General features: G+C 38.7%; 2 protein-coding genes across 2 annotated transcripts in view; one reads left to right on the forward strand and one right to left on the reverse strand.

The window, feature by feature from the left end:
• Positions 1-990: 990 nt before the first annotated feature.
• npc1l1 (NPC1-like 1) overlaps positions 991-26,899 on the forward strand; it is a 58,752-nt gene continuing 32,843 nt past the window's right edge. The window contains exon 1 of the mRNA XM_065247411.2: positions 991-1,250. Coding sequence (XP_065103483.1) covers positions 1,188-1,250 — 63 coding nt within the window. The 5' untranslated portion in view covers positions 991-1,187. The remainder of the gene's footprint in view (positions 1,251-26,899) is intronic.
• Positions 5,990-9,046, reverse strand: LOC135730174 (izumo sperm-egg fusion protein 1). Its single transcript, XM_065248008.2, has 8 exons — positions 8,238-9,046; positions 7,740-7,814; positions 7,539-7,622; positions 7,442-7,462; positions 6,977-7,066; positions 6,775-6,890; positions 6,319-6,472; positions 5,990-6,233 (listed from the first exon to the last, which is right to left on the reverse strand). The coding sequence occupies exons 1-8, from the start codon at positions 8,455-8,457 to the stop codon at positions 6,046-6,048; spliced, it is 948 nt and encodes a 315-aa protein (XP_065104080.1). The 5' UTR covers positions 8,458-9,046; the 3' UTR covers positions 5,990-6,045.

Genomic DNA, 26,899 nt, shown 5'->3' on the forward strand with positions numbered 1-26,899 from the left:
AGACTTTAGATTGATTTTACTTATACAAAATGTAGTCAGTCAAACAGTTACTCAGCCAATACACTAACTTTACATTTCATCTGACATTCATTATGAAATTTAATTAGGAAATGAAAATATCCAGGTAAAATAAAATATATTCCAGACTTTTCAAGGGCCCTCTCTCCCCTTGGGGCCCTGGTAATCAGTACTGGTTTTACCCCCAGTCCTACGCCCCTGTCAGCTTGTAACACCTAAAAAATAAAGTTTTTTCAACTTAAATTTTCTCAATTTATGTGAAAAATCTAAGGTGAAAAACTTTAAAAATGACTTAGTGAGAAAGTTTAAGTTGAAAATATTCGATTTTGTAGGTGTTACCAATTGAAGTAATTCTTTAAGCTTATTCAACTTTCACTTTTTACATTGTATTACTTAAAATGATTTAATCTCAATCTTAGATTAGATTATGCCAGAAAAAGCAATAAAGTAAAATAATGTCAAGTGAATCATTTGTCTGTTGAATTCCCAGACATTTCTAAAGTAAAACAGCTTATCGTGCAGCTTTAAACGAGACTGACATGCCCTTTTTTACATCATATTACCTGTTTCCCTTCAATTGTTTCTTTACAAAAAGAAGTCTTATCAAAAAAGAAATTGAATTTATCTTCTTTTTAGTTTCTCCATCAACAAAGGTTTGGAGAATTTCACTGGATAAAGACTTTCAATATCGCTTTTAAAATTGAACAAAACTCCCCAAAGTATTACCAAGCAAAAAAAAAAAAACTGTAATTGTTACTGTAAAGAAAATTTGCACTGATATATGAGAGAAAGTTACACATGGTAGATTGTATGTACAGTACAACTACATTTTTATAGTAAAGAACATTTTAAGTTGGTTTTAGTAAATCAAAAATGGATTAAAAGATGCAGGGGGTGAGGTGGGGGTTTCATTTGTCTACCCATTTGGTTAATAATCTGTGAGCTGGATTGGTGTTTTTCCATTCGGGTTGGTGGTGAACACACATCGGGTCAGATAAGAGCCTGTTCATCATCAATATCAAACACGTTCACCCAATGAGGATGAGGAGAGCTTTTATTTCCCTCTATATATCTGCAGACAGTTTGGGCATCTGTCTGTTTCTTTAAGCGTCTCTCCTGCAAACACTCAGCTAATACACAGTGAGAAGATACTCAATTTATTAAGAGAAATGCACTGGCATAGAAAGAGCTGGACTTGGTCCATTACATTGTGTACACTTGCGTTCTGCTTGGTAAGTCCTTGACATATTTTGTTACTTCTTATAAATGAGCATTTTTATTTAGACTCTTAATGGATTCCGCCAACAAATCGGTATTTCTGAATAGCCTGAGGCCAGAATTAAGCGGATTTAAAGTGAAGACTTTTGATAAACATACAATGTGTGCTGAGATCATTCGGTTAATATCATTATCTCATTTTTGACGGAGGTGCCTTTTAGCGGCTTTTGCATCTGAGTTCCTCAATTTCTTTTTATTTTCAAGACACTGACAATTATGTAAATCTCATTGTATATTTTTTTGAATCAATAAAATAAAATGTTTCTAGTTGGCCAATGTGAAAGAGATTGTACTCAGAATGAAATGAGAGATAAGCAGTTATGTAATAGATCTTTGTTCACTACAGGTCCTTAGTGGTGCTCAGCATGAACCGGGCTACTGTGCGTTTTATGAGGAATGTGGCCTAAACCCTGATGTGAGTGAGTCCCTCATTCCCCCGAAGGTTCCATGTAAGGACTACAGAAAAGCAGTGAGTGTGACGGGAGAACATTACAAGATTTTGGAGGAGGTGTGTCCGATGTTGGCCAATGGTGACGGTCAGACCCACGCCTGCTGCACTGTGAAACAGCTCTTGACTCTGAAGGCCAGCCTGACGCTGTCCAAAGCTGTGCTGATCCGCTGCCCATCCTGCGTTGACAACTTTGTACACATTCACTGTATTACCACCTGCAGTCCAAATCAAAGCCAGATATTAAAAATCACCAAAACGGCCAACATCACCCAACCCCTGGGTAATGTAAAGGAAGCAGTGACTGGTTACGAGACTTATATTTCGACCAGCTTCTCAGACGCAGCTTTTAGGTCCTGCCAAAACGTACGAATCCCAGCCACGGGAGAGTTTGCCATCGGCACTATGTGCGGCCAGTACGGCTCGACACTGTGCACACCGCAACGCTGGTATGATTTCCAAGGCGACTCTAGCAACGGACTGGCGCCCTTAGATATCAATTTTAAGCTCTTACCAGAAGGTCAAACATCTGGGATTCCACCAGGAGCTGTGCTATTTTCAGAAAAAGCATTGAATTGTAATGAGCCCACACCCACAGGTTGGGAAGCTTGCTCGTGCCAGGACTGCGTGCAGTCATGTCAGGCCGAACCACAGCCAGGCCAAAAAACCAATGTAATCCAAAAAATGTAACTTTTCTTTCCTTTACCAGTTTATCTCTGATTCCCTCCCTCATGCATGCCGAGTGGGAGTGAGTGAATAAATGAATTAATTGTTTTCATTAACAGGGGATGTGTACATAAACTTAATCAGTAACTGAATTACAGTAGCATAGACAGACAACATACAGTAGATTTGAGATGTCTTTATTTGATTCTGAATTGCTGACATGTTGAACAAAATCAAGTGTGTTTGTTTAGGAAACATTTAAACTTTAGGGTAGCATTAGGGTCCTGCAGGAACAGGTCTGCACTAGAGCTTTTCTTCTGTAAGTTACATGACTTCATGTCAATGCATGTTGGTTTTTCTTCTCCCATGATATCTTTTGTGCTTTTTAGATGACGTTTGTTCACATTTTTCTTTTACCTAGTAAGCCCTAGTTTCATTTACTTTCCTGATATGGAGCATTGTGTTCAGTGAAAAAAATAAAATCAGGCCGGTTTTGAACAACACAAGGGTGGATTTTAAGCAAAAAAATAAATCCATTAATCCTTTAATAAAGTGTAATGATTCATGTATGCGTCTCTTGGATCACATCCTCAGTGTGTGACAGTCAGCTCAATGTTTTCAGAATCCTCCCTCTCTCCTCTCCTGCTGCTGTCTCTCTCCTTCTGTCGCTTCATGGTCACTCTGTCAGAGAGAAACAAAACAATGTGACAGAATGAATGAATGAAGTGTGTGTCCTTCCTGATGGCTTTAATCAGTGATTGATGACCCTGTGACAGATCACTCACCCCCTTTGCATATGCAAACCCTGTGTTTGCATGCTATATACATTAAAATACATATAATTACAAAAAATAATGCAAATAATTATTAAAGGGCAAATGATAACTAGAGCAAAGTATATTTAACCCTCATGTACTGTTTGGAGTTTGAGACCTAAAGGACATTTTGCAAATAAAAAATATAGCATCATGTATCATGGAGAGACTTTCTTATTCTTATAAAACTGATAATGATACATCAAAATCTCTTACAAAAAGATCTCTGGGACTGTAGGTATAAAATATAAAGAAATGTATAGATTTTCTCATAAGGTTCTCTTAACTGCAGTGCTCACTGTTGCAGTTAACAAATTAAAACGGGGCAGTTTATAGCACACTTAGTACTTAACATAGCAAATAACCCAGAGTCTCTTCTATGAAACCTGTTTTTTAGAAATGCTGTGCTCAATAATTCCAGGCTCACTGAATTACTCACTGGCCCTCTGCCTGTCTTTACATTAAGAAATTTTACAGCACTTCAGGGTTCCTACACAATTTTCATTTCCATACTTTTCCAGACTAAAATTTCCAGACTTCCCTACAGATTTTTTCGACCATATTTAACTTGTTCTGATAAATTGTTTTAAAATTCAACTGCTAATAAGTATGTTACATTCTAAATATTTAGTATTTGCGTTTTTGCCTTTTATTAGGATAGGAAAGTCAGCCCACACTTCACGAAATTACGTACCTATTGTCACATAATTCTGTTATTCTTTTTCATAATACTGTCACAAAGTTCCAGTTTTTTTTTGTGATAATATCACAATTTCTGTTTATGTGTCATTGTCACGTATTGGTTACTCAACTGCTTTTTCCTATTTTTAAACCATTGTCGCTTCGGTTTAGGGTTAGATTTACATAAAATGAAATCCTTACCCAAACCCAACTCTAAGCCTAACGCCAGGTGCCAATGTTTTAAAATTTAGCAAATATAAAAAAAATCTGAAACAATTGTGTAAACCAATACTTAAAGTGACATCCTTACGCAAACACCAAATCTAACCCTAAACCGAAGCGACAATGGTTTAAAAATAGGAAAAAGCAGTTGAGTAACCAATACGTGACAATGACACATAAACAGAAATCCGTGATACGATCACGAAAAAACTCGGAAATTCGTGACAGTATCACGAAAAAGACTATAAGTACATAATTTTGTACAACATATACAGTGCGACGCACTTACCAACAATGCTATCGGTGCTGACAAGTATGTTACACTCTGAGTCAAACCTCTATGTAGGCTATCGTGTTAAATTTACATTTGTAAATTGTAGCTAGTGTTGCTCGCACAAGTCAATTAACACCAAATCCAGTCAAGTTCAAAGCACAGCATTTTATTAAAACTGCAACGCTAAAACAGTGCAATGTAACTCATATTTGTAATTTTGTTCATTTAAATAACTAATAGAGCTAAAGTCAAATGACAATGCTTAATTGGTTATTAGGTATTGTTTACACAATAGGCTAATTATAAATAAAATATTTTGAAATTTTATATTGAAATATTGCCGTTTGTGACCTTAACAAACTAAATGCTAAATCAGTCAAACATTTTTAAATGGTTATTAATTTACTCAAAAATGAAATTTCTATCATCATTTCCTTACCCTCATGTCATTCTAACTAATAAGACTTTCAAAATGAAGATGTCCTAATCATTTACTCACCCAAATGCCATCCATCATGGCAACCAACTCTTACATTTATTTTTCACTGAAGAAAGAAAGACATGGGTATCTTGGATGGCATTGAGGTGAGTAATTGATTAGGACATTTTTTTTGGGGGGGGGTTGATTGAACTAGTCCTTTAATAACGGAATGAAATCTATAAAAAAATCTATTAAAAAATATTAATTTGTGTTATGGTTTTGAAAGTCATGGGGGTGAATAAATGACAAATTTTAATTTTGGGTGTACTATTCCTTTAAGAACTCCACCATTGACTTATTTTTTATCCTCAAAAATTTTAAGTCTTTGGCTAACCAGGCTTTATATTTACGATTGGCAAGCCAGCCCTCGAAAAACTTGCATTTCCCATTTTGTTTGCCGTGAAGTCCACACTCAAATGTAAAAATCAAGGACAATGTTCCAGGTGTTTTTAGACAAGCAGTTTGAGGTAGGGGCCCTGTACCAACCAACAACCAATCACCAGATCAAGTGTAAAAACGATCTTTGGACAGTGCTAGCAGACTGATCCAAACGCCATGAAAAACGACTGTATATATAATATATATTTATTATATACATTTAGACATTTTTAATTGTATATTTAGAAAACAAATAGTTTGGAAACGCAAATATTTTTACATAATCTGATTTTTGGAAATTACTCAAATCAAATTCCATACTTTTCCAAACCCCGTAGGAACCCAGGCACTTACCATCATTTGACCTTAAAGGGATAGTTCACCCAAAAATGAAAATACTGCCATCATTTACTCACCCTCATGTTGTTACAAACATGTATAAATGTTGTTGTTCTGTTAAACACAAAGGAAGATATTTGTAATGAAGCAGGAAACAGAAGCATTATTGACTTCCAGAGTAGGAAAAATACTACTATAGAAGTCATTGCTAAAAACGATTTGGTTACAAACATTGCTCAAAATATCTTCCTTTGTCCAGCAGAAAAACAAAGAAATGAATACAGGTTGTAACAACAACATGAGTGTGAGTAAATGATTCCAGTATTTTCATTTTGGGTGAACTATCCATTTAAGACCTTCAAGTTTTAGTTTAAAATTGCCTTACAAAGATACCCAGTTAAAATACTTCTTTGTCCAAACATGGTTTTGTAATGTTATGATTTTATCAAGTCAATCTGTCATACCCAAAGTAAATTATGATGACCAGACTGCCAGTGATGCTGAGAACAGTCAGTAAAATAACCATAATAAGGAAAGCCTTCCTATGTAGGGAAGGAGGGGTTGATTCATAACCCAAAGGCAAAGGAGGCAATGTCACAATCAGTCTAGGGGCTGTAGTTGGCAATGGGTCGACTAAAAGACAAAAAAAGACATTGTTAGATACAAGTCAGTCCATAAATGGTTTACACAATTCATTTAATGGAACCATATTTCTTACCTGTCAGATTGAAGTAAACGCGAGACAGTGTAGTACCCTTCTGGTCCTGTAAGAGGCAGCGGTACAGGCCCTGCTCACTGACTCTCAGTTGATTCAGTACTATTTTAGAATCTTCTGTCACAACCAGCTCTTCATACTCCCCATCATGCGACAGCTTGTGATGAATAATCATATGTGAATTACTGTACATTTTATTCATTCATTTTAACCACAATCCCTGTCTGTAAATGCTGTAATTGTTGTGAACAATGACTACAATGACAACATCATTACTATAAAGTAGCTTCTTATAACATATATGTTATACATAACATCTGAGCTACCAGAGATTTTCTACAAGATTTAGCATTGCTACTTTTTATTTAGTTACTCCCAACAATAAAACTGTTTCTAATGGCTGTGACTGTTCTGTGCATCCAGTATAAAAATCTAATTTGTGTGAATGTTTATATTTACATTATTTGCTGGGAGCCAGGAGTAATGATACTCCATCTGTCCAACTACCAAAGTGTGCCAAGACAGAAAACAGTCCAGCACCACCCCCTCTCCTTCTTCTGCCACTAGATGATGTTCTTGAGCAAAACAGAAACATGAAAAATATTTATATATAGTAAAGTGTTGCTGAAATGATCTGGATGTGGGTGTTTGTCTGTCTCACCTCCACAGTCTAATGGTGGTGTAGCTGATAGACATGTATAAAGTCCATACTGACAGGAAGAGCAATTCATTACTTTCTGATAGAACAGTCCTGTAATAAACAAGCATTCACCCCAGCCAGACAACCATTCATATAACCACACAATAAATGAGCTGTACAATATACATACATGCATCGTTTACATGTAGGCATTTAGTGGATGCTTTTATCCAAAAAGTGATTTAAAAGAGTGAGGAAAAACAATAGAGAGATCATTGAATGAATGAATGAATGAATTTATTTATTATTTATATTTATAGTATTTATTATATGAATAATATTAATAAGGTCACATGCTTAACTTTTACAAGAAACTCCTTTGAGGTAGTGTTTATTCTGACTGTAAATAACATTTAAAAGTAAATAGATTTTATGCAGAGAGAAATGTTATGTTTTATTAAAAGGCTTATTGTTAATATTACTTACCACATTTATTAGGACACAGACCTTTATAAGAGAAAAAAAATGAGAATTAGCAATCTGGACACCGCAATGCTAACAACTTTTATGTCATACATCCCACCTTGTGCAACAAAAAGCTCCAAATGTTTCTGCAGAATTCTCCTTCCTTTCTCCACTATATTAATCATATCCCACTGAAGTGAACCTATTAAAAAGAAAAACACCTGCACTAAGCATGGTTTATAGGATTGTCAATGTAAGTCATAATAATTTATTAGATGCAGATAGCTGACCACTAGAACCAGCATTCACAAGTCTTTACCTGTTCTTTGTTCTTTCCAGTGCCTCTTAAACTCGCTCTGATATTCTGTTCGTGCACGATAAAGTGTTGTAGGATCTATAAAGCAAAAAGCATATATTGTAGCTGTAAAAACGCATTTGAAAAGACAAAAGTAAATTTGGCGAAATCATATTTTTTGTAAAAATTTATAAACACAGTATGAATGTATGCAATATATATATTTGTATAGAAGACCAATTTCAAACTTTTAGATCATTAGATTTAAGCATCATAACAAACATTAAAATCCAGTGTCCATGTAATGTATTGATTTTTTATATATTTGAATGTCGCACAGCAAAGAAATATCAGGGATCACTATAAAACTTTTCAGTAAAATCAAAGTTATTAGCAGGCCAGGTAAACAATTTTATCTGATTGAGTTTCCATGACAGATGCAAACTTTTTATGCAAGTAGAATTTTACAGATAGCAGTTGCATCACCATGCATTATTGTGTAACTGCAATTACTTCACATACCTATGACACCACGAAACCATCTACTGGTCTCTCGATAGTTGTTGTAAGCATGTTGAATGATTTCCTTCAGTTCAATCTGATCACGGACAGTAATACCTGTGACAGACGAAAGGAAATCTTCATGTACGTAACGAACAACCTGGTCACACTGCAGACAGGACTTCACACTGCCGCATGAAGATAGAATTAAAAGCCAGCACAAAAGAAATGCAAAACACATCGTACTTTAAAGAAACAGAAAGCTATGGTCTTGAATATATATAAAATAATGATGTCATTTCAGATTCAAAGAACCTTTATGATGTCATCAAATGCAAACATTCTATTTACTATAGCAACACAAAATCCTAAGTCCCCATGAAAACAAAATTAGGGTAAATTCAAGTCCTCTTTTATTTAATTTGAAAAATGTGTAGTTGTGTAGCAGTTGTTGCTCAATAAAATCAATTGAATGTAGAGGACATACAGTACCGTAGAATCTCCCACTTTCATCTTTTTCGTCTTAATTAGAAATGAATATAGCTGCTCAAGACCATATGTGCTTTAGAAACATTTCAAGACATTTCTTTTCTGTTATTTCAAATATTGCTGGGTAAGCAGTCAAGTAGTGCAAGAGTCTTGCTTTCAAAGTACAGCGTAGAGTTAAACAACTCAGTGGTTAACCCTGATACTCCACCCCATCTCAGGCCTGTTGTTGCACGCTGAGGCCACAACTGCAAGATCCTTCGCCATGTTTATGATGAGCAATAACTATGTAGGTGTGATCAAAAAAATATGAATATGACGATATCGGAAAATTTTGAAATTTCCATTGCCAAAACTATCAAACTACCAAACTACACACACCCATGCACTTGGCATGAAAGATGATAAACACATGTGCGCAAGATTTGGTTTCTGTAATGTTGCCACCTTGGTCAATTTATGCATTTGGCACTTTATGCAAAGCAACTAACAGTGCATTCAAGCTATACGTTTACTTAGCCTACAGTACGTGTATTACTTGGGAATCAAAGCCACAATCTTCTGCACTGTTAACACAATGCTCTATCAACTGAGCTAACACCTGTTGGTGCAAAACCCAGTAATGTTAAACAAAAGTTACATGATTATCACCTGGCAACACATCCAGGGCAAAGGTTAAAATACTGTATGTGACACAGTCTGAGAAAACTCAGCTAAAGTCATTTTGTTGTGTGATTTACTTTTTTCTTTAAAAATCATCCTAATATTAAGAGGATATAATAAAACCTTGATATCTTTAATATTGATTAAGTAAGGTCATGTCAAAGATTAGAATATGAGACTTTAGCCTGGATTTTACAGAAAGGGTCACATACACCATAAAGAAACTACATGTTTAGCAGCTAGATTGTGTTTGCAATTAATAAATTATGCACACCTGACCGAATAGTAACAGTAATACAGTAAGACCTCAGAAGAGTGCAAGTAGACCCTCAGACTGAAAACAAACAGTGCATAAATAAAACAAACAAACACTTACACCCCCTTCCACAACTCATACAATTATCTGTTTATTTGTGCCCAGTCATTAAAGTCCTGCCAGGTGTTTTATGTGAACTCTGCCCTCTGACAGCATGATGTATCAGGATTTAAAAATCCAACATAAGGTCTGTGTTAAAGGGACACTCACTCCGAGGTAAAGATGAAAGGCAACTGGAAAACCCCTCCTAATTTAACCGGGATGACTCAATTGAAATTTGATTCAATTCCAGGATAAGTATAACTTAAGTTTTAAGTTTTAAGTATAACTTAAGTGATAAGTTTTTCCGACTGCTTTCGATAGGAAAATCCCTTGCATGATTCAGCATTTGCCAGACATATTTCAAATGTGCAGCTTGAGTAAGTTAACAAATAAATATAATAAAGCATAATAAAATAATAATAACAACAACAATAACGAATAATAATAATATAAATTCTTCTCAAAACAATAAATTGTGTTATCTCTGATAATAGCATGATCCCGTGCTAATGCTGGTGTTTTAGTATATGTGTATGTTTGAATTTCAGGAATTGAATGGTGAGTGACGTGTGTGTGTGTGTGTGTGTTGGTTTTTGTGATTTACGAGGACATTTCATATGAATACACGCCACACTATGAGGACATTTTGTATTATGAGGACAGGGTCGGTGTCCTCATAATACGGGCAATGTAGACGTGCTTCTAGGGGTAGGAGGAGCTTAAATTCTCATTTTCTCCGAAAGTCTCCATAAGTCACAATGACCAGACTTTGTGTATGACGTGTGTATCGAGACTGCGCCCCTGTAGGCCGGTCTGGTGTACTGCACCTCCTAATTAATATTCATGTGTGTGTATGAAATCGCCGCTTCCGATTGGCTGACAGCCAGATGTCCTCATAATTTCGGGATTTGTCAAAGGATTGTGTTATGTACATCAAGGACGAAAACGATAAAAATATAGTTCTAAAATCGTTTTTAATATAAAATGATCGCAGTGTTCATACCACAACTATATCAATAACAGCACAGAGGAACAATATGATTGGAAACACTTTCAGATCGATTGAACTGATGCATGGATTAGTAAAATCTGCTGAGAAGACCACATGTGAGGATAAATCATCGATTAAATCATCAAATAAATCATCAAAGTTACAAGACTCCAGGTAAGATTTATACAATGTTAAGCAAACAGCTGCTATTAAAGTTTTAAAACTGTTTTTACCACGTTAGCATTAGCAACCTTATGAAAATGAACCTTGGTTTTACTATAGTAAAAGTGTAACTTAGTAACCATGTCTTTTTTGGCAGATTATCATTTGTGAAACCACAGTTTTACATAGCATGGTTAAATTATGGTTACACTAGCAAAACTATGGTTAATTTGTGGTTACATGGTAAAACTGTAACTGTAACTACGTTATTTGTAATATTTATTTGTCATTCCCTGAGGAAAATAAACCATGGTTTTATAGTAACAGAAGACCATGGTAAATCTGGGGTTTCTATAGTTTTACTTTTATTTAAAAAATAGGCTAACTACTTAAACTATGGTTCATTTCATAAGGTTTGATTTTCTCATCATATAGTTGTATTAAGTAATTAAACCCTCTTATAAATGTACTGATTTTATTCCCATCAAGATTTTTAGAATAGATCGATAGTGATAACATGTTTTCTTTACATTTGCTCACATACAGTTGTGGTCATAAGTTTACAATACATCTATATTTGGTAATTTAATAAAAATAAGAGGAATGATGAAACTTGAAGTTTGTTTTTCATTTAATGCTAACTTGAACAAGTTATTTTAGATGACAGTGGTTTACATATAGTCCCCAACACAATAATAACTGAATTTACAAAAATAATCCAGTTTAAGTTTTTACATGAAGCTTCTTCTTAATACTGCTTGATGTTACCTGAATGATAAATGCCTGTTTTAATGTTTTGTGATAGTTGTTCATAGTTGTCTCTTCCTTCAGGTCTTGCAAATTATTTTGTTCCTTTTCAAGAACGGTCTCTTGATATTGCGTCAGAAGCTATGGGAGCTTCTTCCACTTGCCTTTTCTCTGAAGCTTTATTGAACAATGCCAGTGTACTGACCAATGCCGACCATAACGCTGTGTAGAAGTGCCTTCCAACACTATATAGCTTGTCTACGTGGTAAATTCATAGATTATTTATCTCCACATCGCGATGCTGAATCATCACCAGAGAGAATCGCACGCATTACGGACAGAAAGCCCATGACCCTTGCATGCATGCCGGTAAACATTTACATGGATATAGCTCCTCGCTTCATTCCTTGCCCCCCGTGCAGCGATCCGTCTTAACACAGCGCACAGCTCTCAGCCCTGTTCTTGATTGTGACCACAACACACTGCAGAGAGAGCCACGTGTATAAGCCTCCCTTTCCCACCAACTCGCCACAGTGTGCACAATACATAGACAGACCATAGGTTTCAGTTTTGTAAGATCACAGCTTGCTTCAGCCGCTCCCCATACATGAAAAGACCCTCATTCTGGCATCTGCCTTGTAACATAATTCACTTCGTTCACTGCTCAGACATGAACAGCCCCAGTTTCTTTGGAGCCTGTCATGTTCAGCGCACGGCATCCTCTCGTTCACAGCATACCAACGTCCCCATAAGTTCAGCCAACTTTAACCTCACAGGCCTGTAAAAAACAGCAGATTCCCCGAAACAAACATATGTAACTGCCACCCTTTGTGTGCGTAGCGAGCTGTAACAAGTGTTTCAGTGTTAAAAGCAGGGTCTGATTTGATCTAGAAATGTTTTTAGTTATGCTGGTTAAAAGTCTCCTCACATCCTGATAGCAATCACTATGTTAATGTGTTTGAATCTATTTGTATAAATATGTTATCTGTGAAAGGTGTAGGACCAAAACATTCAACAAATCATTGAACTTGGACCAAATACAATAATTGGACGTATGCAATTTTTGCTCCTCTTCTGTGAACGTGTTTTGCATGCCACTGTGTTCACGCAGACATCATACGTCATCAGCGCGTTCATGTCTCCTCTGTAAACAGAGTCAAACCATGACAAAAAATGTCTGGATCAGCAAAGAGCAAAACCTGAATTAACATCGGTTACTTTACTGCAGGGCTATTCAATTAGTTTGTCGTGGGGGCCAGTTCATGAAAAGCATCTCAAATGAGGGTCCGAAGATATAACAGTGATGATGATTAAATTTTCATACATTTAAACATACTAATGTTATATTTTGAAACTGCATAAAAACAAAATCAGTGCATTGTACAATAGGCTTTTTCTACAAACGTGTATTTTGAAACTGCATTCAACAACATTAGTGCATTGCCAGATGTCTAAGTAGGCTTTTTCTACTTCCAGACATGTTCATATGTTGTATTTAAGAAATTGCATAACAACTAGGGCTGTTCCGAATACCATTTTTTGAGCTTCGAAGCTCTAGTAGAAATAAAATCGAATATTCGAAGCTTCGGAAGGAGGGGCTGAACATATTTTTCTCTTTAATAAAGGCAGGAATCTGTGTGTGTGTTTGTTTATCTACAGTTTTATTATGTGGCGGATGTGTTGCTGCGGACTCAAGGGAGTGTAGTGCCTTTTTTTCGTGCAATATGGACATGTGACACGTTTAGAATAAACTTTAAGAAATAAACTTAAAAAATACTACAGAACAGCGCAAGCTGGAAGCGGCGTGCCTGTCACGCGTCCTGCGAGAACGGCATTAGTGAAACAAAACACAAGAGCAATACTTTTAATAAGGTATCCTAACATTTTTCTAACAAATAAACATTCCCGTATCAGAAATTAACAGCACAGTAATTACTGACAACGTAAAGGGTAGGCTATTTAAATAAAACAACGAAAATAAATGAACGAAGTTCAACAAACTGTAATAAAACGGTAGCATACTTTCAAAATCAAGTTTATTTATAACACTTACACCATCAATATGTTTTTTTCATCAGCAGAACAATAAAGAAGATATTTTGCAGAAACCCCAGTGCTCCGTCATGCAAGTCAACCGATCCGCACACTTTAAGAGCTAAAGCATATATATCTAATACAAAAGTAATCCCCCATAACTCTGTGTGACATATTGACGTCTTGTGAAGCAAATCAATCAGTTTTTGCAAGAAACTGAACGTTATTTACAACACTATTAGCGTGAATGCCAAAGCAGGAAGCGCGCTTTCCGTTCGAGGCGATTTCTTCCACTGGTGCTGTTTGATGGCTGTTGACTATGGATGTTGGTCTCTCTGCGCCACCTACAGAGCGGGAGCGTGAAGCGCACTTCCTGCTTGGCAAAAGCTCTGCATTTACCTGAAAAATATTTATATATATATATTCGAATCTCAAAACTGAAAATCGAATGTCAACCCACGGAACGAATATTCGAATATTCGAATTTTCTGGTCCAGCCCTAATAACAACAAGTGCATTGTAAGATGCCCAAGTAAGCTTTATTCTACATTTAAATAGGTAAATAAGATCCATATCACACTCATTGAGAATTTAACTCATTTACTCACTTCGGTGCACATATTAAAAAAGTTTATAATATGGAACATAATTGTTTTATGCTGTTTTTTGTCAAAGCTAATTATTACAGTAGCCCTATTTAAACTAAAACAGCCATCTTAATAATTGGCAAACATTAGGCTACCTTCTAATAAGACAATATGTTTTTAGATTTCTCAAGAGCAGTAAAATGGGGGGAGGCGATCGCGTTGAACTTGTGTACCAAAGCGCGAATATAAACACGTGACACAGCTGCTCGCACCAGTCACATGACTCGCGCTCTGCAGCTCATGCTGTATGAAACAGACGCACGCGCATCAACTCGTAACTGTAGGGCCCGTTGTCTAACTTTATTCTAGAGATGTCTTTTTAACAGACTACATAAAGGGCCGGATCAAATTACCTTGGGGGCCGGGTTTGGCCCGCGGGCCGCCATTGAATAGCCCTGCTTTACTGCTTTAACATGAGATAGAAACAGCGCAAAGGGTCTGAATGTTTACGTTTCAAAATTAATAGCAAACAACTACATCTACACAACCGAAAACATGCTGTATCTAATTTTGATTTAAAACAGTTGTTTATGTTCAACATTTTGGTAATGTTTTTCACTACTGCAAACCCCACATGCCTGTCTTTAGCAGGGGGGTTATTCCACAGCGGACAGCATATAATGGGCACCCGCATGCATGTCATAATGGGGCCGCAATGTCTCGATCATTCGGCAGTGTTTACCCCTTTATCTTACCCGGCAGTGTTTACCCCTTTAACTTATGCTGAGTTCAGAGTTCAGACTGCACGATTTTAGCCCTGATTTTGACTCGCCGACAGGTTTTGAGAAATTGCAGCTAAATGCCTGAAATCACAGGCAAATCGATGCTCGTGCACGCGAGTGACAATGACACAGTGTAAATTATCAAAGACGTGATCTGAGCGATTCAAAATCATGCCGTGTGAAATGTGTTTTGACTAAAAAAACATTGCCAATGACCTACAGCCAATGAGAGAGCAAAATACAGGACAGCTGGAAGTTCCCCAGATAGTCATGCTACCCCAGATAGTCGCGCAAAGTGAAAACATCTGTGACTCCACTAGTTTGAAAATCATGCAGTCTGAACTCTGCATTACTGCTTCGGGTATTCTTATATCCTAGTACTCAGAGCGGCCTACTGCTTCTATGCGACGCAGACCACCCCATCTGCCACGGTCCTTTCACATTATCGTTGCAGTGCACAATACTGAGTCAAGACATTGCGACTGTGCAATGAACACATGCCTGATGAGAAAGCACTGTACAGCGCACTTATGCCGGTGCTTTATGCTGGGATCTATTTAGCCCAGCACACGTTCACAGGTTGCAGCGCTATCCCATTTAAGCCTGTGTGTGGACATAGAAGGGCAGTCTGCACGCCAGCTTCAGAGAAAATGGAAGTGGGAGGAGCTCTCATAGCATCAGCTTCTGACACAATAGGGCTTTTCACACTGGAAAAGTTAACCCTGGGTTATTCTAAACCCTGGGTTAACAGAATCCTGGGTTATCTGTTTCACGTTTCACATTGTTCATACTTAACCAGAGGTTAAGAGATAACCCTGGGTATTCATAAGCTGACGTTTCACACTGTCATCCCTAAACCCTGTGTTTTCATTTGTGGTGTGAACCGTCATGACTGGATAAAAGCGATTTCAAACTTGACTGAATTAAAATAACCGCTTGTCTCGCACTTTCACATCAGTGATAGAACAGGTAGCAAAGTTAATCTCTCTTGGTTGTTTTAAGTGTCTTGGGATTTCATTTTTACTTCAATTTAAACCCTTACGAAAATTAACCATGGTTTTACTACAGTTAAAACCAAAAAACCATGGTTACTGTAGTAAAACCATAGTTACTACAAAATAACCATGGTTTTGACAATCATGGTTTTCAAAAACCATAGTTAAACCATAGTTAGTGTAGTAAAACCATGGTTTTGCTGATAGTAATCAATACACCAAAAAACCATGGTTACTACACTTTTACCACAATATAACCATGGTTAATTTTCGTAAGGGAAGATCAAGAATGTAGCACCATACTTTCAAAGTCAGGTGTATGTGGAATATTGGACAGGGTGAACAGTGTAAAGTAGGCATGGGCCGGTATAAGATTCTGGCGGTATGATAACCTTTAGCAAAAATACCACGGTTTCACATTGTTGCGGTATTGCCATTGCAACACTAAAATGTGTTATTTTCAAATGCCAGGTACAATAAAGCCTTTAAATTATAATATGCTTTCAAAACATATATAATATTTTCGTAATATATATTAAATGTAAACATCAAATCAATCACATGACTTCATGATTTAATGAATTTTGTATAAACACAGCTCATACCTTGGAGACGGTATCACAGAACATTTTAGTGGTTTTGAAACCTTGACTGTTTTAAACCTCGGTATACCTTGAAACCGGTAATCGGCCCATGCCTAGTGTAAAGAGTTATTTTTTTTAGAGTTTGTATTCATTTGGTTGTTTAGTTATAGCTTAGTTGTGGTCTTTAGAAACTGTTTTTTCAGACAACAAAAAAGAACCACTGTCCTGCAGAGTTTAGGTCCTACCCAGATAAAAACTGTTGCTACAGTTCGTTTTCAAGAGTTTGGCTATTCATTAGCAATACCACGTAAAACAAAATATCATAAACTGACTAATTTCACTGCACTGTGATTGCCATTAAACTCTGTCACCATACTGATAGTTAAACACTGTCACCGCACTGTGCTGCTACATAAACACTCTCACTGCACTGTCACTACAAGGAAAACACTGTGACTAACTCTGACTTCTAGTAAAACACTGTCACCATACTGTGACTTCTAGTTAAAGACTGTCACTATACGGTGTCTGCTAGGTAAACACTGTCCCGCACAGTGACTACTAGGAAATAGGGGTGGAACGGTACATGTATTCGTTTCGAACCTAATCGGTACGGGGGTCACGGTTCGGTGCATGAATTTAAACGGAGAATGCACGGTATGAAAATAAAAAAACTTACGTGCAAAATAATTAATGTATGTGGAACTACTGTTAGATACGCGGGCTTTTTATGGACAGCTAATCTGTAGCCCCGCTTTAGCTCTGAAACTCTGATTGGCGCCGATGCAGCCGAGCTCCGCCTATGTATGCGCTTTATCAGAGCCTGTCTACATTCTCTGTCACTCTGCAGTTTTTTGTCAGGTCGACGCCGGTCCAGTCAGTGAGTGAGCGAGCAGCAACAGCGAGTATGGCAAGTGGTGATGTTCCACAGGAGTTAGGAGATCCGCCGGCCTTTTTAAGATCGCAAGTTTGGCAAAACTACGGTTTTCCAGTCAGTTATAGTAGTACAGGCGAGAGAGTGTTGGTAAAGACGAGGACTGTGTGTGGGCGTTGCTCAGCAGTTGTTGGGTATGTGAGTGGAAATACATCTAATGAGGGCTTTCAAGTCTCACGCATTCACCTTGAGACACACGCATTTCAGTTAGTTTACACGCTCACACGCCACACTTTGTGTTTCTCATGCTGAGAAGTAGGAGATAAATTGTCCTGTATATACAATTTATGGACAAAGCGCAGGCAAATACAGGGCAGTTCTGTCGAGTCCAGCTGCTTTTTTTAAGTGTGCTCAACTTTACGCAGCGCCATCAGCGTCAGAGTACCGCGAGAAATCTTGCAGAGGATGCTGATTTCAAATCGCTCTTGCGTTACTCTGACGTCATCCACTTGACGTTTCTTACAGCGCCCCGTGAAGTCGTACACACCTTATTAATTCATCCTACAAGCCTATTTTTTTTGTTCTTTAGTACATTAATATGAAAAAAGGCCAAAATGTAATTTTAAAATGTATTTAGGTAACACTTGTAATACATTTGAACTCATATTTGTATGTAAGATGAATACAAGATTACTTAAAGTGGTATACATTTTTCAGGGATGTGATTCTTCCGGATTAATCCGGAATTCCGGATTTTCCGACCTGAAAATGTGACCTACGTGAATCACGCAGAATATGTTTTCCGCTTTGTTTCGCGTCACGCGGGTGACAGCCAAACGTCGCAAATGAGGAGAAGAGAGGAGAGAAACGATCGGGTCTGATTGGTGAATGAATAGGGTTTGGTTTTGCACTGTGTGAGTGTAAGCAAGTTTGACAACATAACATCTGGATTGTTTTAATGTAAATACGTGAACACGTGCATCTGAATGCAGGGTATGAATCGAGATCGTGATTCCTTTTTCGATAGACACAAGCAATAATACATACCCAGATCATCCGATCTGGAGATGTTCTTTTCACGATACCACTGTACCGCGAGGGCGACTGAGGTACACTGCAGGACCCCTCGCAGGGAGCTTTATTGATCTGACCAATACAATCATACTTCGCCATCCGCCATTTGCGAACGGTCGGAAACACGTCCTTGTTGATACTTGGAAAGGAAGGAAAATGCATCTCTTTGTCATCTAACGTGCCGCCCGGTGTGGCCCTGTTGCGCGGGGACGGCGATTGTGGTTCCGTCCCGGGTTACCATGGTGACGGCTGTGAGATACCCCCCTCCCCCCTATTTTTTTACGTATCTGCATGATTCACGTAGGTCACATTTTCAGGTCGGATAATCCGGAATTCCGGATTAATCCGGAAGAATCACATCCCTGATTTTTGTAATACGAGATAGTATGTTAAATGCATTTCAGTTCATATTCATGACATCTCAAAATAACACAGATAAGGACACCTATGTTTTTAAGATTATCTTAAGTACTAAAAAAATTGCCTTCTGCATTTTTGTTTTGCTTTTCCCTCCATTGTACCGAAATTTAATCGAACCGTGACGCCTGAACCGAGGTACGAACCGAACCGTGACTTCTGTGTACCGTTCCACCCCTACTAGGAAAGCACTGTAACTAACTGTGACTTCTAGTTAAACACTCTCAACGCACTGTGACTGCTACTTAAACACTTTCACCACACTTGACTGCTAGTAAAACTCACTGACTGTGACTTCTTGTTAAACACTGTCACCGCACTGTGCAGCTAATTAAACAATCTCTTCGCACTGTGCTGCTAATTAAACAATCTCACCGCATTGTGACTGATAGTAAAACACTGTGACTAACTCTGACTTCTAGTTAAACACTGTCACCTTACTGTGTCTGATAGTTGAACACCGTCACTGTACTGTGTCTGATAGTAAAACACTGTCACCATACTGTGTCTGCTATTTGAACACTGTTACCACACTGTGTCTGCTAGTTGAACAGTGTCACTGCTCTGTGACTGCTAATTAAATACTGTCACAAACTGTGACTGCTAGTAAAACACTTTGACTGCAATATGTCTGCTAGTTTATCACTGTCACCGCACTGTGACTGCTAATAAAACACTGTCATTAACTGTGACTACTAGTTAAACACTGTCACCATACTGTGCCTGCTAGTTAAACACTGTCACCATACTGTGTCTGCTAATAAAACACTGTCACTAACTGTGACTTCTAGTTAAACACTGTCACCATACTGTGACTGCTAATTAAACACTGTCACTAACTGTGACTGCTAGTAAAACACTTTGACTGCAATATGTCTGCTAGTAAAACACTGTCACCACACTGTGACTGCTAATTAAATACTGTCACTAACTGTGACTGTTAGTAAAACACTTTGACTGCAATATGTCTGCTAGTTTAACACTGTCACCGCACTGTGACTGCTAATAAAACACTGTCATTAATTATGACTTCTAGTTAAACACTGTCACCATACTGTGACTGCTAGTTTAACACTGTCACCACGCTAGTCTGTGACTGCTAATAAAACACTTTGACTGCAATATGTCTGCTAGTTAAACACTGTCACTGCACTGTGACTGCTAATAAAACACTGTCATTAACTATGACTTCTAGTTAAACACTGTCACCATACTTTGACTTCTATTTAAACACTGTCACTATACTGTGTCTGCTAGGTAAACACTGTCCCGCACTGTGACTACTAGGAAAGCACTGTAACTAACTGTGACTACTACTTAAACACTGACACCATACTGTGTCTTCTAGTTAAACACTGTCACCGTACTGTGTCTGCTAGTTTAACACTGTCACTGTACTGTGTCTGATAGTTAAACACTGTAACCGCACTGTGACTGCTAATTAAACACTTTCACCGCACTGTGTCTGCTAGTTAAACACTGTCACCGCACTGTGTCTTGCTAGTTAAACACTGTCACCGCACTGTGTCTGCTAGTTGAACACTGTCACCGCACTGTGTCTGCTAGTTGAACACTGTCACCGCACTGTGTCTGCTAGTTGAACACTGTCACCGCACTGTGTCTGCTAGTTGAACACTGTCACCGCACTGTGTCTGCTAGTTGAACACTGTCACCGCACTGTGTCTGCTAGTTGAACACTGTCACCGCACTGTGTCTGCTAGTTGAACACTGTCACCACACTGTGTCTGCTAGTTGAACACTGTCACTAACTGTGACTGCGAGTAAAACACTTTGACTGCAATATGTCTGCTAGTTAAACACTGTCACCACACTGTGACTGCTTTTAAACACTGTCACTTACTGTGACTGCTAGTAAAACACTTTAACTGCAATATGTCTGCTAGTTAAACAATCTCACCGCATTGTGACTGATAGTAAAACACTGTGACTAACTATGACTTCTAGTTAAACACTGTCACCTTACTGTGTCTGATAGTTGAACACCATCACCGTACTGTGTCTGATAGTTCAACACTGTCACCATACTGTGTCTGCTATTTGAACACTGTTACCACACTGGGTCTTCTGGTTGAACACTGTCACTGCACTGTGACTGCTAATTAAACACTGTCACTAACTGTGACTGCTAGTAAAACACTTTGACTGCAATATGTCTGCTAGTTATACACTGTCACCACACTGTGACTGCTAATTAAATACTGTCACTAACTGTGACTGCTAGTAAAACACTTTGGGCTCTATCTTGCACCCAGCGCAATTGACTTTGTCCGTGACGCTTGTATCATTCGTATTTTGCCCCGGCGCACAGCGGGTTTTTCCCGTCACAGAAGCACGTCGGCAAACTAGGGAATGAACTTGCGCTCCCTGGGTGGTTCAGCGCAAAAAAAGAGGCGTGTTCCGGCGCAAACCATCCCTGATGCTATTTTGCAGTTTCAAAAAACAATTGCGCCACTGACCAGAAAAAAAAAGTTTAAAGTCAGTGGCGCGTTGCGCGTTGTTCATTATGCTATTTTAAGGGCGCATGCTTGACCATAATGTATAGGGTGCACAACGCGCATACACTTTGCTTATCTAATCTACACAGATGCAACAGTTATTTTTGCAAATCATAAATTGTTACACTTAAAAATATTAATACACGAGATAAGGGGAATCATAGTGGTGAGCATTGTGGTGATAGTTTTTATTTATTCTCATGCAAATAACGATTAAAATATTTTCATAACTTTGTTGTGTGGCTGTATTACGTTTATTTTATGTAAATAATAATTAAAATGTTTTCATAAGAAACCTTAATGTATATGAACTTGATTTGTAAGAGTACTTTGGGGTTGGACCTTGCTTGCGTTTCTTGGGTCTGATTTCAAAGCCCCCAAACCCTTTCAGCGGTGAGGGTGGACGCAGCGATGTCCTCTGCTGGCGTCAAGTCCTGAGGCAGATCCACCTCCCGTTACACGGCGTGCCCGATTTATGCTGGCAAGCGTGGGATTCCCCGTACAAGGACGTCGGTCTCCTCGGCTGTCAACCGCTCCTGGCGTCCGCCTGGTAAATCCGTCATAATAATAGCAACCCGCCATGGAACTTGCGCCCTTGCGTTTAAAGGGAATGTTGGCTAGCATTCTGATTGGTTTATTTGACGTTATGCCCAAACCACACCTATGAATAATGAACCTACTTCAGACCAACCCCTTATTGATTTGCGCCCGGCGCAAGAGTTATTTCTCACGCCGGGAAAATAGCAACAGCGCCCAAGATCCGCCCACAAACTCACTTGCGCGTTGCGCTTCGCACTTGCGTTTCAGATCGTTAAAATAGGGCCCCTTGACTGCAATATGTCTGCTAGTTATACACTGTCACCACACTGTGACTGCTAATTAAACACTGTCACTAACTGTGACTGCTAGTAAAACACTTTGACTCCAATATGTCTGCTAGTTATACACTGTCACCACACTGTGACTGCTAATTAAATACTGTGACTAACTGTGACTGCTAGTAAAACACTTTGACTGCAATATGTCTTCTAGTTTATCACTGTCACCGCACTGTGACTGCTAATAAAACACTGTTATTAACTGTGACTACTAGTTAAACACTGTCACCATACTGTGCCTGCTAGTTAAACACTGTCACCATACTGTGTCTGCTATTTAAACACTGTCACCACACTGTGACTGCTAATAAAACACTGTCACTAACTGTGACTTCTAGTTAAACACTGTCACCATACTGTGACTGCTAATTAAACACTGTCACTAACTGTGACTGCTAGTAAAACACTTTGACTGCAATATGTCTGCTAGTAAAACACTGTCACCACACTGTGACTGCTAATTAAATACTGTCACTAACTGTGACTGTTAGTAAAACACTTTGACTGCAATATGTCTGCTAGTTTAACACTGTCACCGCACTGTGACTGCTAATAAAACACTGTCATTAACTATGACTTCTAGTTAAACACTGTCACTATACTTTGACTTGTAGTTAAACACTGTCACCATACTGTGTCTGCTAGTTTAACACTGTCACCACGCTAGTCTGTGACTGCTTATAAAACACTTTGACTGCAATATGTCTGCTAGTTAAACACTGTCACCGCACTGTGACTGCTAATAAAACACTGTCATTAACTATGACTTCTAGTTAAACACTGTCACCATACTTTGACTTCTAGTTAAACACTGTCACTCTACTGTGTCTGCTAGGTAAACACTGTCCCGCACTGTGACTACTAGGAAAGCACTGTAACTAACTGTGACTACTACTTAAACACTGACACCATACTGTGTCTTTTAGTTAAACACTGTCACCATACTGTGTCTGCTAGTTGAACACTGTCACCGCACTGTGTCTGCTAGTTGAACACTGTCACCGCACTGTGTCTGCTAGTTGAACACTGTCACCGCACTGTGTCTGCTAGTTGAACACTGTCACCGCACTGTGTCTGCTAGTTGAACAGTGTCACCACACTGTGTCTGCTAGTTGAACACTCACTATATTGTGACTGCAGTGCTGACTAAACACTGGCAGGCTAAAGTTCAGTGTTGAGTTCAGTGTTTCTCTAACTACATTCAGAATGGAGCAGGGTTTTGTGCTCATACGTCCTCATAATTACTGATTGTGTCTTACTTTTCACCGTGGGGGATTGGCAGCAGTTCAGAGTTTCTCTAACTACATTCAGAATGTACCATGGTTTTGTGTTTGTACGTCCTCGTAATTACTGATGGTGTCTTACTGTACACTCTGGGGGATGGGTAGCAGTACACTTAGAATAGATCATGGTTTTGTGTTTGTATGTCCATGTAATTACTGATGATGTCTTACTGTACACTCTGGGGGATGGGCAGCAGTTCAGTGTTTCTCTAACTACACTCAGAATAGACCATGGTTTTGTGTTTGTACGTCCTCGTAATTACTCATGGTGTCTTACTGTACACTCTGGGGGATGTTCAGCAGTTCAGTGTTTCTCTAACAACACTCAGAATGGACCAGGGTTTTGTGTTTGTACGTCCTCGTAATTACTAATGGTGTCTTACTGTACACTCCGGGGGATGTTCAGCAGTTCAGTGTTTCTCTAACTACATTGAGAATGGACCAGGGTTTTGTGCTCATACGTCCTCATAATTACTGATTGTGTTTTACTTTTCACCGTGGGGGATTGGCAGCAGTTCAGAGTTTCTCTAACTACATTCAGAATGTACCATGGTTTTGTGTTTGAGCGTCCTCGTAATTACTGATGGTGTCTTACTGTACACTCTGGGGGATAGGTAGCAGTACACTTAGAATAGATCATGGTTTTGTGTTTGTATGTCCATGTAATTACTAATGGTGTCTTACTGTACACTCTGGGGTATGGGCAGCAGTTCAGTGTTTCTCTAACTACACTCAGAATAGACCATGGTTTTGTGTTTGTACGTCCTTGTAATTACTCATGGTGTCTTACTGTACACTCTGAGGGATGTTCAGCAGTTCAGTGTTTCTCTAACTACACTCAGAATGGACCATGGTTTTGTGTTTGTACGTCCTCGTAATTACTGATGGTGTCTTACTGTACACTCTGGGGGATGGGTAACAGTACACTTAGAATAAATCATGATTTTGTGTTTGTATGTCCTCGTAATTACTGATGGTGTATTACTGTACAATCTGGGGGATAGGCAGCAGTTCAGTGTTTCTCTAACTACACTCAGAATAGACCATGGTTTTGTGTTTGTACGTCCTCGTAATTACTCATGGTGTCTTACTGTACACTCTGGGGGATGTTCAGCAGTTCAGTGTTTCTCTAACTACATTCAGAATGGACCAGGTTTTTGTGCTCATACGTCCTCATAATTACTGATTGTGTCTTACTTTTCACCGTGGGGGATTGGCAGCAGTTCAGAGTTTCTGTAACTACATTCAGAATGTACCATGGTTTTGTGTTTGTACGTCCTCGTAATTACTGATGGTGTCTTACTGTACACTCTGGGGGATGGGTAGCAGTACACTCAGAATAGACCATGGTTTTGTGTTTGTACGTCCTTGTAATTACTGATGGTGTATTACTGTACACTCCGGGGGATGTTCAGCAGTTCAGTGTTTCTCTAACTACATTCAGAATGGACAACCCAGTCTCACCCCATGTCGTCAATATTTGACGACACTTGACCATTCGTCATATGTTGACGTGAAGGGTATACCTTTCGCGTCATTTTTGACGAACTGGGGACTTCAATACTATTACGTCCGTTGCATTCTCTTTCCTATTTTCTTACTATTTCCGCGTCGGTTTAGGGTTAGATTTACATAATGACATCCCTACCCAAACCTAACTCTAACCCCAACGCCAGGTGACAACTGTTTAATTTCGCGTACCTAACTCTAACCCCAACGCCAGGTGACAACTGTTTAATTTCACGTACACTGTTTAATTTTGCGTAATCTAACCCTAAACCGACGCGAAAATGGTAAGAAAATAGGAAAGAGAATGCAACGGACGTAATAGTATTGAAGTCCCCAGTTCGTCAAAAAATGACGCGAAAGGTATACCCTTCGCGTCAACATATGACGAATGGTCAAGTGTCGTCAAATATTGACGACATGGGGTGAGACTGTGTTAGAATGGACCAGGGTTTTGTGCTCATACGTCCTCATAATTACTGATTGTGTTTTACTTTTCACCGTGGGGGATTGGCAGCAGTTCAGAGTTTCTCTAACTACATTCAGAATGTACCATGGTTTTGTGTTTGTACGTCCTCGTAATTACTGATGGTGTCTTACTGTACACTCTGGGGGATAGGTAGCAGTACACTTAGAATAGATCATGGTTTTGTGTTTGTATGTCCATGTAATTACTGATGGTGTCTTACTGTACACTCTGGGAGATGGGCAGCAGTTCAGTGTTTCTCTAACTACACTCAGAATAGACCAACCCAGTCTCACCCCATTTCGTCAATATTTGACGACACTTGACCATTCGTCATATGTTGACGTGAAGGGTATACCTTTCGCGTCATTTTTTGACGAACTGGGGACTTCAATACTATTACGTCCGTTGCATTCTCTTTCCTATTTTATTACCATTTGCGCGTCGGTTTAGGGTTAGATTTACATAATGACATCCCTACCCAAACCTAACTCTAACCCCAACGCCAGGTGACAACTGTTTCTAACCCCAACGCCAGGTGACAACTGTTTAATTTCGCGTACACTGTTTAATTTCGCGTACACTGTTTAATTTTGCGTAATCTAACCCTAAACCGACGCGCAAATGGTAATAAAATAGGAAAGAGAATGCAACGGACGTAATAGTATTGAAGTCCCCAGTTCGTCAAAAAATGACGCGAAAGGTATACCCTTCACGTCAACATATGACGAATGGTCAAGTGTCGTCAAATATTGACGAAATGGGGTGAGACTGTGTTAAATAGACCATGGTTTTGTGTTTGTACGTCCTTGTAATTACTCATGGTGTCTTACTGTACACTCTGGGGGATGTTCAGCAGTTCAGTGTTTCTCTAACTACACTCAGAATGGACCATGGTTTTGTGTTTGTACGTCCTCGTAATTACTGATGGTGTCTTACTGTACACTCTGGGGGATGGGTAGCAGTACACTTAGAATAGATCATGGTTTTGTGTTTGTATGTCAATGTAATTACTGATGGTGTCTTACTGTACACTCTGGGGGATGTTCAGCAGTTCAGTGTTTCTCTAACTACATTCAGAATGGACCAGGGTTTTGTGCTCATACGTCCTCATAATTACTGATTGTGTCTTACTTTTCACCGTGGGGGATTGGCAGCAGTTCAGAGTTTCTCTAACTACATTCAGAATGTACCATGGTTTTGTGTTTGTACGTCCTCGTAATTACTGATGGTGTCTTACTGTACACTCTGGGGGATGGGTAGCAGTACACTCAGAATAG

This window comes from Paramisgurnus dabryanus, chromosome 11 (assembly GCF_030506205.2).
Source record: "Paramisgurnus dabryanus chromosome 11, PD_genome_1.1, whole genome shotgun sequence".
Lineage (NCBI taxonomy): Eukaryota > Metazoa > Chordata > Actinopteri > Cypriniformes > Cobitidae > Paramisgurnus > Paramisgurnus dabryanus.

Bases quoted from the DNA above. Each gene is read 5' to 3' on its own strand.
- LOC135730174 (XM_065248008.2), bottom strand. From the start codon at position 8,457: ATGTGTTTTGCATTTCTTTTGTGCTGGCTTTTAATTCTATCTTCATGC. The intron at 7,623-7,739 runs GTAAAGACTTGT...TCTTTTTAATAG, and splicing joins CTGGAAAGAACAAAGAACAG to GTTCACTTCAGTGGGATATG. The intron at 7,463-7,538 runs GTGGGATGTATG...TCTCTTATAAAG, and splicing joins GGAGCTTTTTGTTGCACAAG to GTCTGTGTCCTAATAAATGT.